The sequence below is a fragment of the Balaenoptera ricei genome, chromosome 2 (assembly GCF_028023285.1).
Source record: "Balaenoptera ricei isolate mBalRic1 chromosome 2, mBalRic1.hap2, whole genome shotgun sequence".
NCBI classification, from domain to species: Eukaryota; Metazoa; Chordata; class Mammalia; order Artiodactyla; family Balaenopteridae; genus Balaenoptera; species Balaenoptera ricei.
Window position 1 is genome coordinate 18,956,198 of NC_082640.1, and position 13,534 is coordinate 18,969,731.

General features: G+C 46.2%; 1 protein-coding gene across 1 annotated transcript in view; it reads left to right on the forward strand.

Annotated features, from left to right (window-relative positions):
* Window positions 1–13,534, forward strand: part of CCNY (cyclin Y) — a 122,526-nt gene that overhangs the window by 86,170 nt on the left and 22,822 nt on the right. Inside the window, exons 2-3 of the mRNA XM_059911897.1 lie at window positions 4,017–4,091; window positions 10,938–10,972. Coding sequence (XP_059767880.1) covers window positions 4,017–4,091; window positions 10,938–10,972 — 110 coding nt within the window. The remainder of the gene's footprint in view (window positions 1–4,016; window positions 4,092–10,937; window positions 10,973–13,534) is intronic.

Here is a 13,534-nt window from a genome sequence, read left to right on the forward strand (position 1 = left end):
GTGTGTCACCACCCAGCTCATCTCGGGGTCTTTCTCGGGGATGGGGATTCACTCTTCAGTAAGGGCAGTGACCTCTGCTCACACGACACCGAAATGGCACCCAGCCAATTAAATATTTATTTATTTGTTTGTTTTTGGCTACGTTGGGTCTTCGTTGCGGAGAGCGGGGGCTTCTCTTGTTGCAGAGCACGGGCTCTAGGCGCGCGGGCTTCAGTAGTTGTGGCTCGCAGGCTCTAGAGCACAGTCTCAGAAGTTGTGGCGCACGGGCTTAGTTGCTCCGCGGCATGTGGGATCTTCCTGGACCAGGGCTCGAACACACGTCCCCTGCACTGGCAGGTGGATTCCCAACCACTGCGCCACCAGGGAAGTCCCAGCCAAGTAAATATTTGGATTTTATAAGTTATTCCTCTTCTGGGCGTGTTAGCACTCAGGTACTTCAGGAGCTCGATGGGGGCAGGTGGGAGCTGTGTGTGCTCTGGGAAGGCCCGTCTGGGGGAGAGCTGGGGCCCTGGGAGTCTCCAGGAGGAGCTTGGGGAGCGGAGGAGTACTTGACATGGTGGTGACTTCAAAATAGATACTATACTGTCAGAACCGACTGTAGCAGAGTGCTTGGCATTCTTTAGCAGGGGGGTTTATTTCAACCATAATCTCTAATTTTAAGCCTGTGAATTTCTTCCTTTTTTTATAAATTTATTTATTTATTTTATATTTATTTTTGGCTGTGTTGGGTCTTCGTTTCTGTGCGAGGGCTTTCTCTAGTTGTGGCGAGTGGGGGCCACTCTTCATCGCGGTGCGCGGGCCTCTCACTGTCGCGGCCTCTCTTGTTGCGGAGCACGGGCTCCAGACGCGCAGGCTCAGTAGTTGTGGCTCACGGGCCTAGTTGCTCCGCGGCATGTGGGATCTTCCCAGACCAGGGCGCGAACCCGTGTCCCCTGCATTGGCAGGCAGATTCTCAACCACTGCGCCACCAGGGAAGCCCTCCTCTTCTTTTTAATTCTTGCAATTCAGAAGCATCCCTGAGCCAACGGGGAGCACCGCCTTCCTCAGAATGTGCTCCAGTTTAGTTTGTTGTGCCCGATCCCTGACTCTGCACTGTGGGGAATTATTTCTTCATGGCTAAAGTAGCGGTTTGTCATGACTTCAGAGTGTAAGTTTGAGTTTCACAGCAGGTTTATTTTGCTTGGCTTGTGAGAAGGCTGCCTTTTCCCATTTTTGTTCCCCCCAAAGTTGGAGTTCCCTTGCCAAAGCGTACACTGTGAATAACTTTCTGTATTTCTCTTCAAGGTCTGGGGCCGCTCCCTGTCTTAGGAAATGCCTGGCAGTTCCTTGTACCTTTGTTTGGTGCCATCTTGCATATCTAAGTCAGGCTAGGTAATCCGGCCTCTGTGGCGGGCCCTCCTTCACAGCAGGGGCGCCCTGAGCACTCTGTCCCTTCAGGCCTGGCCTGCACAAACTTGGGAACTTGGCCTGTTGGCTTGCACCTGGGCGTAGGGTTTACTGTGCACGCCACAGTTATGGAATATGAATCTGCTTAGGATTGGAGAAAATGCACACCAACTTGCTGTTAAATCCTTTTTTAAGTAATGTCCTGGCAGCTCATGAGATGTTGCCCCCTAACAAGTGTAAACATTTGGACGTGCTTTCACATAAAATTTAACTGATGATCTGTTTCCCTCAGCAACATTGCATTGCCCTGTGTCCAGAAACAAGTCCTTGATTTTTCTCTTTGTGGAAACTTCCTGGTTATCTCATCCAGGATCTAGATCCTAAAACTTAAATTCCAGGGAGAACTTGGAAGCCAGCTCTAGGGGCTTCTGGATTTCCCTCCGCATCAGCCTCTACCTCCCTCCTGTTTCAGGCTCCAGTCCTTTTGGGGCACTGGGGATCTGAGCAAGGTCTGGCCTAACAGGGATGGTGGGGAAACTCTGGACTTGCCACTGGAGACCACAGTTTCCAACCCACGTTCTGTTATCATCCCGCTCGACACTTAGCTCTCTTGGCCTCACTCGCCTCATCTGTGACATCACGTCAAGCCCAGAGCTTGAAGACTCCTCTGAACTCTTCCTGACTTGCTCTGTATCACTGAATGGGTAGAAATGATAGCTGGCCTGTCACCCATGCAGGAAGAAACCACCCGGGACATGAGCGAGCGTTCTGGCCAGGCTCCTCACAAAGACTCATTTTTACCAGAAATTTCTGGCCTAACTTTATCTAGTACAAATGGAAGCAAGTTTGAAAAATTAAGTGTTTCCTCTTTCTCCTTCCATCAAAATCCATTAATGCCTTCAGCTGTGAAACCACTATATATAACTTTAATACTTGTTACAGAAGAAGGACCAGATAATTAAAATAGCGTTTGCGATTCATGTGTTGCTTTCCTCAAGCCCCCAGCGGGAGGTGAGCAGCTGTAGTGCAGCAGGCCATCGGCTGATGTAGGAAGAGGCCTCACCTCAGAGGTCTGCCGAGGGGTCTCTGTGACAGGTGTTGCCTCCAGGATACATGTGGCCGTCCTTGTTTTTTCTTTCCTCTTATCTTTGACTGGGTTAACTATTAAACTAAGGATAGATACCATCTGGTTTTATTGGTGTTGATTAGATTTCTTTGCAAATTTACTGAAATAATGGAACTCAAAATAGTTTTCATTCTGATGTTGGAAGCTGATTTGAAGACCATTCCGACTTCCCGTTTTTAAAAAAAATAAATTTATTTATTTATTTATTTTATTTTTGGCTGTGTTAGGTCTTGGTTACTGCGCGTGGGCATTTCTCCAGTTGCAGAGAGCAGGGGCTACTCTTCGTTGCAGTGCGCGGGCTTCTCATTGCAGTGGCTTCTCTTGTTGCAGAGCACGGGCTCTAGGTGCGCAGGCTTCAGTAGTTGCGGCACGCGGGCTCAGTAGTTGTGGCTCGTGGGCTCTAGAGTGCAGGCTCAGTAGTTGTGGTGCACGGGCTTAGTTGCTCCGCGGCTTGTGGGATCTTTCCGGACCAGGGCGCGAACCCGTGTCCCCTGCACTGGCAGGCAGACTCTTAACCACTGCGCCACCAGGGAAGTCCCTCCATTATTTTTGATCTTCTCTCTTCACTCCTCTAACTTTATTCTTTTGTTTTGCTTAACCATTCTTTCCCTGTGGAATCTTTTTTTTTTTTTTTTTTTAATTGGAAGAACTCTTCTGTGATCGGATTCTAATTGTTTATACTGGACTGACAAGCCTGTAGCCCTTGGAGACTGTTCTAAGGCAGGGTTACAGAGCCACATGCCGGTGGGGGAAGAAGGGGTACGAAGTGAGGCAGAGGGTGAGGACTGGACGTTTGGGGACGCTGGGGTCTCAGGTCCTGCCGGTTGTGACCTCTGTGGTGGGGCCCGGTGTTGCCAGTGATCTGAGTTCTCAAGAGAAGCTGGAAACACAGACCTTCTTTTTTTCTTTGTGGTATGTGTTTGAAATGTAAAAATCATTATCTGTTGGCTCAAATTTTTTACAAAGGAAAGAAAATGAATGGGTCAAACAAAACTTACATCCATGGCCCAGATTATGCCCACAGATGGCCAACTTGAGCTTTTGCTCTAAAGGATTAAGTTTTCAGAAAAGGACAGTCTTAATTAAGCAGGGTGTGTAGATGCCAATTTGGCTTAGGTATCCTGTTTTAGTCACTTTAACAAGGAAATATATCACTCGCTTAACTGTGGGTTTAGAGGAGTCAGTTGTAGCACATAACTCTCCTTAATTACGTGTTAGGACTTTGTCCTGCTATTCTGTAGTATCCTGGGTGCAGAGCAGACTTTTAAAAAGAAAATGGAGTTTTCGGCTAATAGATCTCCAGCCAAGTGTCTAATTTTTATGTATGACTTTCTCAAGTTTCTAAATAGCAGTGTTCTCAGTTGAACCTAGAAGAATTTGTTAGCACAGTAACTGTTGGTTTTTTCCAGAATCCTGGAATGTATTAGTAATTTAAGATTGAAAATCTTGACTCCCTTTAGTTATCAGATGGATATTCATATATTTTCTTTTTCTTTCTTTAAAGATTTCAACATGGAATTCAATCCTTCAGACCATCCTCGGGCCAGCACAATATTCCTCAGTAAATCTCAGACGGACGGTAGGTTACTGATATATTTATGCTTCTTTCTTTTTTTTTTTAAAGACGGCTTATGTTGGTAACTAGCCTGTCTTGATTTCCCACTAGATGTGATTCTCAGGATAAAAATAGAATTCCCTTTAGTGACGCCTAAGGATATTGTTTGGTGGTGATTCCCTTGGGGTTTCTTTATTTTATAGTTATGTTTTTAGAATTTACAATTTGAAGCAACTGTCCTCATTTTGCCAATCAGCTGGATTAGTTCTAAGTAGTTTCTACCCCGAGAGTCAGAAATTTTCCTTTAAAAGTTGATCTTTGCGTAAATTCTCTGAAGATCAGAAGTATTAGTATGTAAAAGAAGGCATAATATAACCCTAAATTAAAGTGCCATTGTCTCTGTTGTGTCATTTGAGAGCCAAATTGAGCCTGTACACTAGGGGTAGATGTTTTCTTTCTGTCAGACTCCTGCTAACCAATTTGTTCTGTGGCATGGAATTTCTCCTGGGGGATTTTCCACTCTTTTCAGCCCTTGGCTAATCTCACTGTAAAGGAGAGATAAAACACACAGTATGGTGAACACAGTCTCTCAGTTGGATTCCTGTAGAAAAGAGTAGCGTAAGGGGACTTCCCTGGTGGTGCAGTGGTTAAGAATCCGCCTGCCAGTGCAGGGGACACGGGTTCGATCCCTGGTCCGGGAAGATCCCACATGCCATGGAGCAACTAAGCCCATGCGGCACAACTACTGAGCCCGTGTGCCTAGAGCCCGTGCTCCACAACAAGAGAAGCCACCGCAAGGAGAAGCCTGAGCACCACAACTAGAGAAAGCCTTTGCACAGCAATGAAGACCCAACGCAGCCAAAAATAAATAAATTAAAAAAAAAGAATAGCAGGAGGAATTTGTTAAATGATGAAGATGTTATATTACAGTGCTGGAGCCCTGGTGATTCTGGCCCTGACTGTTTTGGCAAATTGCTAAGCTCTAATTTTGACAGAGTCCTAAACTGACTAAAAAATAAACATATTTACGACAGTAAGTTCATTTATAAAAACTGATAACTCCTCAGTTATGGTTAGGTGACAACTTTGATGCAGTATAATGCTGATATAATATTGGCGCTCTTTAATTAAGCAGGCCACTGACTTGATTTGAGAGAATTTGGTGCATTTATTAAAAAACAGTGTTTCCAAGAGTGAGAATAAATCGTCGTAGGTATCAAATACTTGTGAAATGAGTTTAGAACATACTGGGTAAAAACAAAACAAGACATTTTTTCTTCACCTGGTGAAGTGGGAGCCCATTGGGAGGGGTAAGGTATTGCCAGGCAGGAAAGTGGCGATGGGCTGAGGGTTTGGGACAATGAAAAATGGGAATCAGAAGCAATTTTTTGTGCTGAATGTAAGTGCTGTGAAAACAAGTTACATGACTGGCATACTTTCAGATTTGGTTCTTGCTTCCTGTGAATTTAGGGTACAGACCAACATCAGTCAGAAACTTTTCTACCTAGATTTGTGTGGAATGGCATTAGAGCCTCTAAGTAGATGACACATATCTTGGTTGCCACGGGGAGAGGGACGGCAGGATTCTCCGACCTAACAGCATCTCCAGGTGTGAGTCAGGGACTTGTAGCTTCCCCTCCACCTCTGCTCCACCTCTCGTCCCCTTCCTCTCCTGTCTGGATCATCAGGGTATCAGTGACTCTGATCCTTCTGTTTTTTGCTTCAGTTTCTCAAATGCTGGCTCTTTCCTTTCAGTGTAAACCTACTTGAGTCTCACAGGTTAAAAACAAGAAAAGGGAAAATAACTGACACCGTCTCCCACCTGCTGAGTGAAAGCTCTGGTGCCGCCTTCTCCTTCTCTTTCCCTTTGCTTTCCCACTGGTCTCCTCCTCCCTCCCCCGCATTCTGTGGTGTGACTGCTGAGGCTGCCGAGGACACGGCCTCCGGTGGCTCCCGCTCTCGTGTGGCATTTGCTCACACAGGCCAGATTGCTGAAGACAAGTCCAACTAATGAACACTTGCTTTATAGATGATGAAAAGAAATAGGTTTTTTAAAATAGGTAAATTTGGTAAGTTTAAAGAGTTCATTCTTTGGTGAGTTGATCACAGAGAATTGGCTATTTGGAAATGGGTCCTGAGAAACCCCCTGTTTCTTTAAGGTGCTTCTCAGACATCTTAATCAGCTTCTCCATTTATCCCTCTGATGTTAGTGTTTTCTAGGGTTATGTGCTTTTACCCTCTTATCTTTTTGACCTGCGTACAGTTCCTTGCGGCTTCCATGTCAACTAGAAGGTCCAGCCAGATTTTGCTCTGCGGTATTCAAAATCCGTCTGTTCAGCTGGCTGCTGGATATCTTTACACTGAAGGCTGTTGGTTCCTCTAACTCTGTGTGTCCCAAACAGAACTTAGTAACTGGGGTTCACCTCCTGCCTTTCCCTCTCCCCAGGCCAGAGAAGGCTCTTCCCTCTTCTGGTGCTTGCCTGCTGGCCGTGGTGCTGGAGCCGACCATGCTCGTTCCTTCCAGCTCCGGGATCAGTGACAGCAGGCCAGGAGTTCGAAACAGCCATGATGGCAGTGTTTACAGCGTGGACATTGGCAAATGCTACAAGTCAGGGCATTCTTCTTCTTTTATTTAAAAGGCATCTGTTAAACATTTATCAGCCACCATTGCATCCAGGTTAATCGAAAGTGTATCAGTTTTTACCTCTTCAGTGTCTCCTTAATCTGACTACTCTTTGCCATGCCTGTTGCTGCCACCTCAGTCCAGACTCATAATTTCTCACTTAGATTCCTGCCACAGCCTCTGGCCTGGCATTTGACCTTTTCCCTTCCTAGTCCTGTGTCTACGCTGCTGCTAGGTGAAGAGACTTTCTGTAAATCAGATCTGATTATGTCACTTCCTTGCTAAAACTTTTTTGTGGTTCCCCAGTTGCCTCGGTGTTAAACTCCAAACGGCTTAGCGTGATATACAGGCCGTTGGAGGTCTGTCCTCCGCCTTCGTTTCCAGCCTGTCTCCTTTTGCACTGTGTCCGCCACGCTGGATCACTTGCGGTACCCCCAGGGCGCCACTCGCCTCCTGCTCCTTTGCGTTTAGCTGGGTTTTCCCTTCTGTCTTCCACACAGCTCATCTCTTCAGTCTTCAAGGCTCATTTCTGCTATCACTTCCTCCGTGAAGATGTTCTTGACCCCTCAGGCTAGATTAAGTGGTCCTGAGGGTAGCCTGTGAATAGTTTCTTCATATCTGAACCATATTGTGGTATTTAAAACTATTTCCTCACGTGTATCCCCAACGAGCTCCTGGAGGGAACGGAACGTGTGATATTGGATCTCAGTATCCCTTTGCCTTCCTCTGCCTGATACAGAGGATGTGTTCACCCTAGGTGGTTGAAAGGAGGAAAAGACAAAGCCAGGAGACGTTCTTGATTTGATTGTGATCTGTCTTCACCTGGGTAAACTTCCATTGCCATTGCAACACTCCCTCCACTTCCAGGAGTACTAGAGCAGTTAAAACCTGTGGGTTCCACGTGCTCCAGTTGTGCCCCTCTGACCCCAACCTTGGAAGAAGTGTTGTAATGTGAGCTTATAAGCACACATTTTCATTTGAATCTGGTGATCTCTTCTTGAGGTCGATGTGCTCCTTTGCAGTTCAGGATAGGCTTGCGGGTGGGAGACCATGGATGGGGCCATGGCAGTTATGCTGGGGCAGCCCCGCCCGGACCACGGCCTTCACAACTCTCTGCTCTGCAGACCCTTGTCCTCCTTCCCTCCCCAGCACTCAGCCTGGCAGCCAGGCTCTGCCTGCCACGCTCGCTGCCGCCAGCTGTTCCGTGATTCTGCTTTAGATGTGCCTGCATTAAGTCATTAGGAGCTTCCTGGTTATTAAGTTCCTTTTCCCTCTGAGTAGCAAAGAGATTTAGGCTGGGCTGACTGTGATCACGGAAGGCGTGCCTGATCAGACCTCCCCAGCTGGCTGAAGTTAGGGACGTCCTGTCCCAAGCCCAACGGACTGCTCTCTTGGTCATTTCCTCACACATGTGAGATGTCAGTGTGGACTTTCTTTGTATGAGAACCACTCAACAAAGAAGGGACCAAGGGCTCCTTGTAGTGGGCGAGGAGGTGCCTGTGAGAGATTAGTCTGCTCAGCCTGGCCTTTTCGTGCTCTCATTTCTGCTTGTGGGGGAGAATTGCAGTTGATTGTGTCTTTTCCTTTTCTATTCCATTTTAATTTGCTGTTTTCAAAGACATGAGAGCCTACTCTTAAGAATTAGGAGAAAACAATCAAACTATATCTTTTTTTAATTAGTTTGGTTTTTAGAAAAGTTCTTTGCTTTAAGAAAGAAGTTGGACAAAAATGAAAACCTATCTCTGTGTGTGTGTATGTGTGTGTGTGTGTGAATGTGTGATCTGTGTGTTTTTCAGGAGTTCCTTGAAATATTTAAAGGAATAAAAACAACTTGTCCCTTGAATGACTTGAAGCCAAAGTAGAAAGACTAAAATTCAGAAATTAAAATATGAGCTCTGGTTTTCTTTGCACAGTCATTCAGAAACACTGACATTGAGAAAACGTTTTGTGGCCTTCCTTTGTTTGGGTTCCTGCTTTTGTTCCTGGCAGTGTTGAACTTCTGCATGATGAGGGGACCAGCCTTTTAGTTCTCCTTTAGTCAGACATTCGCAGGCAGCCAAACCCTGTGCCTGTGAGGGTCCCAGTTCTCTTTATCATGGTCCTGGGTGCCCTGTTTAGGTGCCTGTCTCTCTAGTTCCCCGTCAGTCACTCTGGGTGTCTCCCCACAGCTTCCCAGGTTCCACAGGGGATGCTTTTGCAGTGAGATACTGAAGAATCCATAGGAGCCCAAAGCTCTTATGCTGCTGATTTTCATGCTATAAACCATGGAAAATAACTTTTAAAAACTATGAACTCCCTTAAACATTTTTATGTTGACCATACCAATTTCTCATGCTATCAAAGGATGTAATTTCTGATGTAAACATTGGTATTTTAAAATAAAACTGTCCCCCTTTTAAAAAACGTTTCACATAAAATCTTAATACCATGGTGATTTGATGATCCACCGTCAGCAGTCATTTAAAAATGTACGAACACGCTCTTCTTTAGCAGGTGGAAATTTCATATCATTCCTTTCATATTGAACTTGTATTTCCATGCCATTTTCTTCATAGAATTTTATCCTAATGTAATATATTTGATTTCTGAAACTCACTTGTCACACTATCATACTTCTATGAAAATATGGATCTCACTGGAATTTAATTTTTATTTCTCATAATTATAAGTCTCTAAGTGTTATAAGTAAATTCTGGATTGTGGTATCATTATTGTTAGTTTCCAGTTGATCAAAACCATACAAGCATTAAAATGTTAATGAATAACTATTAAACAGAAAAGTGAAATAATTTTTGGAAAAACATTTCTTACTGAGATGTTTCTGTGGCTGACTATTATGTGTAGCTGGAACGAGGTGCTAGTCATCAGATCTTCTTGTTTTTATGGATGTGTAAGTGCTGAAGAGCTTTGTTTATACACATCGATAGATGGGGATGGAAGGAGTTTTGTTAATCACTAAGTTCTTTCTACTCTACTTGGTTTGTATGTCAAAAAACTCCAAGGGATTTATCATCCCAAATGATTCCTGTTAGCTGCAGTTCAGTCTTCAGTTTTGTTGACAGTAAGGAATTGGAGTCCACTTATTTGCCAAAGAGTTTCTCACCTGGTTGTAGGAGCTCCTCACTTTCGAGTTTCTGGGAAGTACACCTGAAAGGCTTTACCAGCCATGTGAATGACTGTCACTTGTACCCACTGCTCTTGTCATTTGGAGGCGCCTGGTCTAACCCGAAGCGCTTGGGAGCGTGGGGAAGCACCAGCATTCATGCCCCCTCTAGAGCAGCAGTGGGCCTCATCTCCTTGCCAGGCACAGGCGAGGAACTCAAATCCATGTTGAATGAAAGAGCCCCACCTGCCCTTTTCCTCTCAACTAGTGTTCCTAGCTTCTCTTTTGATTTAAATATATCTCTGTCCTCTCCAGTGACCTGCTCATTACCTGTGTTGATTGATTAGTATATATTCTTAAAAGTAAGTCTTCAGGAAAGAAAACGCAAAACTCAATGTTACTACGTTGTCAAAAAGCTCCTCTGGGTTCCCTGTCCCCCTTCTACCTCTTTGGGGCTGAGGGGCCCCCATTTTGGGAAACACTGGGATCTGGGGTACGGAAGGCTGGGTGCAAACCACACCTCGCAGACAGCAGCGTGAGAACAGCCTTTCAGAAGGGGCGCTGTTTTTGTTGTGAGGTTGATCAGCCTCCCTGAGGCAGCAGGATGCTCTGGGCGGCCTCCGCAGAAGCCGGTTTTCCTCCCCAGCACCAGCACGGAGATGAATTGGATTCCATGACCAATAATGCTTCCGACCTACACTGTCCTGTATTTTAATGCTGTTACGGGTATTGTTGTTATCATATTTCACCCAAATAGTATGGACGTTTATGGGTCTGGTTGGGTTAGAAATAAATAGTCCTGTTATCTGTTGATCATCTTAAGTTAGTGGATGCATGCAACTTTTATGAGATTTACTAGTTACTACTTTATTTAGTTCTTAGAAAGCTGTTACCCCTCAGTTAACTATGGCTGCAGTGATTTTGTTGGGTGCCATGTTGTCAGTGGGTTTAGGTTTTGCTCTGTTAGCTAGCCGAGGTCAGATCTGCATTTGTGCAGGTTGCATTTCTTACGTAGTAAGTTGAGCATCTGGGCACGTTGGTTGGTGGAAGGGTGGGACCTTGACACAGAGGCCCGTCCTCAACAGCCTGCAAGGGGTTGGCACGCAGGCGAGTAACATTTCTGTTGCATCTTTTGTTTTCACAGTGAGAGAAAAACGCAAGAGTCTCTTCATTAACCATGTAAGTGGAGCTGTTTCCCTGTGTTCTTCATGATGACTGTCCAGTGCAGAGAGCTGCCATACTGTGTCTGTGATGGGGAAATGCTCCGTGAATCTTGTTCGCACCTGGAAGAATGTGAAGAACGCTGCAGTGCACTCGTGCTCTGTGGGGTCTGTGACTGGACGAGCACGGCTTGGCCTCTGTCCCCGGGGCCAGTGTTTGTCCAGAAGCCCCAGACAGCTGCCGTTCTGGGAAGACGTGTGCGGACGATACGGCAGCAGACCCCACACCGGTCCACGGGAGCACTTCTTCTACATTTCTAATCCTTCCCTCCTGCCCGCTCCCCCAGGAGACTCGCTTGCTCTCCTAACTCAGTCCCATTTGAATGAGCATACAGTTGTTTTCCACGAGGCTGTCTGCCTCCACACACTCTTTCCTCTCCCTCATTGTTTGTAGGTCCAGTGGAGTCTGCATGTTCTTTCGACGCTCTAAGAAAGGATAAATTTGACAACACTTTAATTTTTAAAAAATCCAGCTCTAGTCTTTTGGCCCTTCTGAGCAGCATCTCCCTGGCCTGCTGGCTAGGCGTCAGAGATACTTGACCTTTCTTCCTTGAGCAGCGGGTACAGCCGGCCTCCTTCCACCCCTGCCCCGTGGCAACCCTAACCTGAGCCCCCAGGACTGTGGTGCCCGGCCACCAGGAGAGTAACAGCCACAGCCTCCTTGCCCTGTAGACTTCTGCCCCTTGATGAAGTAGGCGCGTTACCAAATAAGCGTGCTATCGATTCTCATATCGAAAACAAGATTGAAGTATTTGACTTCTCAGGGGGTTTTCTCAGGATTTCTAGACTGTCTGCATTTAAGTATTTGTAGATCTTGAAGTACTTGGCACTGAAGCTTTGTGCTAAACAGACTTAAAGCCATAATATTGTCTTTTTTGCCCTTTGCAAATCTGGACAAAATGCAGTTGGAAAGAAATTCATAGCCAGGCCCTTGCACTCACGGGGCTCCACGCTCGGCCCATAGGAGACTGGTGATGCCTTCGTGGGCAATGCCAGTGTATGTGTGCGTGAACCGTGTTCTACGGGTCAAAGAGAAAGTCTGTAGTTTTTATCAGATTCTTAAAGCAATGGCCTCTTCCCTGGCCCTCTCAAGTTTTGAAGCATCAGTGTTAAGCATCTGTGAAATTACAAGCTATGTCTTAAGGAAAATATGCTGAAAATTACCATGCCCTTGCTGTATAAACCTGGACATAGAGCGTTGAGAGATTTGAAGAACTCCTTCTGTAAACCCTCACTCCCATTTCTTCGCCTGCTGGGTGCACTGGAACACTTCCCCCCTCGTTAGCAGGTCTGCTGAGGAGTCTGCAGACGAGGGGAAGGGTGGGGCGGAGACCACCTCTGCCGGTCACTGCAGCCGCTTTAAAGTGGGCTGGAGGGAGAGGCGGTTCTGAGGGTGGCTCGTGGGCAGAGCCGTGCCCTCCTCGTGCCAGTCTGCACGTCTGTCTCACATGCTGTCGCTGACCTCACGCTTTGCGGTGTGCACAGTCCTGGTGACCTGCCCCACGCTGTGCATCCTGACTCAAGAGTGTCCTCTCTCGCCTGTGAACCCTCTCACCTCCCGACACAAAAAGCAGAAGCACGCAGTTGCTGGAATGTGCTCAGATGTGCTTATTCCTATAAAAGAATCTCTGTGCTGCCTTATGTAACAGATGACCGGGTAGCAGCATGACCCTGCAGACCACATTACAGAGTAGCATTTCAGCTCTGCCCACGCCAGGAAGAGCCATTGGAATGTGCCGTTGCAACCAACTGAAATAGAATTTGAGTGAAATTACCTGGGGCTTCAATTAGGCTAATAAACCAGCTGTGCTTTTTAGGTTTTGAGACACTTGGGTGTCATAAGTTAGAGCAGTAGAGAAAAGATAAGTAGCAATAGTAATAATCAGTACAGCCTGTTGAGTGTTTTGCCATGTTTGTGCCAGGCTCTGTTCTAATTGGTATTCTAATAGTGTACTTGATAACCACGCCCGGGAGGTACTATTTATCACTCCCACTTTCCAGATGAGGAAAGTGAGGCACAAAGCATCAGCCAGATGAGCGGTGGAGCCAGCACTGGGCCCAGGGGACTGGCTCCAGCGCTGCCCTCCCGGCCCTCGTCCTCTGTGCTTCTCAGATGGTCCCGCCAAGCCCCACCTGGACAGAAGCTGGTCAGCTGATTTATCTGAAGTCAGAGGGAACACTCTTTTCTGAATTTGGGCCCCAACTAAAATTTGTAATTTAATTTCTTGTTGAACTCTGGAATGACCGTTATTCTTTGCCCTTATTTATAAAACCTTCTTGGTTTTTATCTGCTTTATCGTGAGGGATGTTGTTTCTTTAATTTCTCCTTTAAGTGTCTGAAGAACCTGCTTAGTACATGTTGCTAAGATAATCTACAAAGAGGCTGCTATTTGATAAAAAGCAGTGGCCATAGGTAAGCCATTTAAGGAGAGGTGAGGGAAGATGATCATGGCAGGGAAATAACTTCCACCAGGTGGAGAGAAACAAGGGTTTCTGGCTCCAGAAACACATGTTAGCCAGC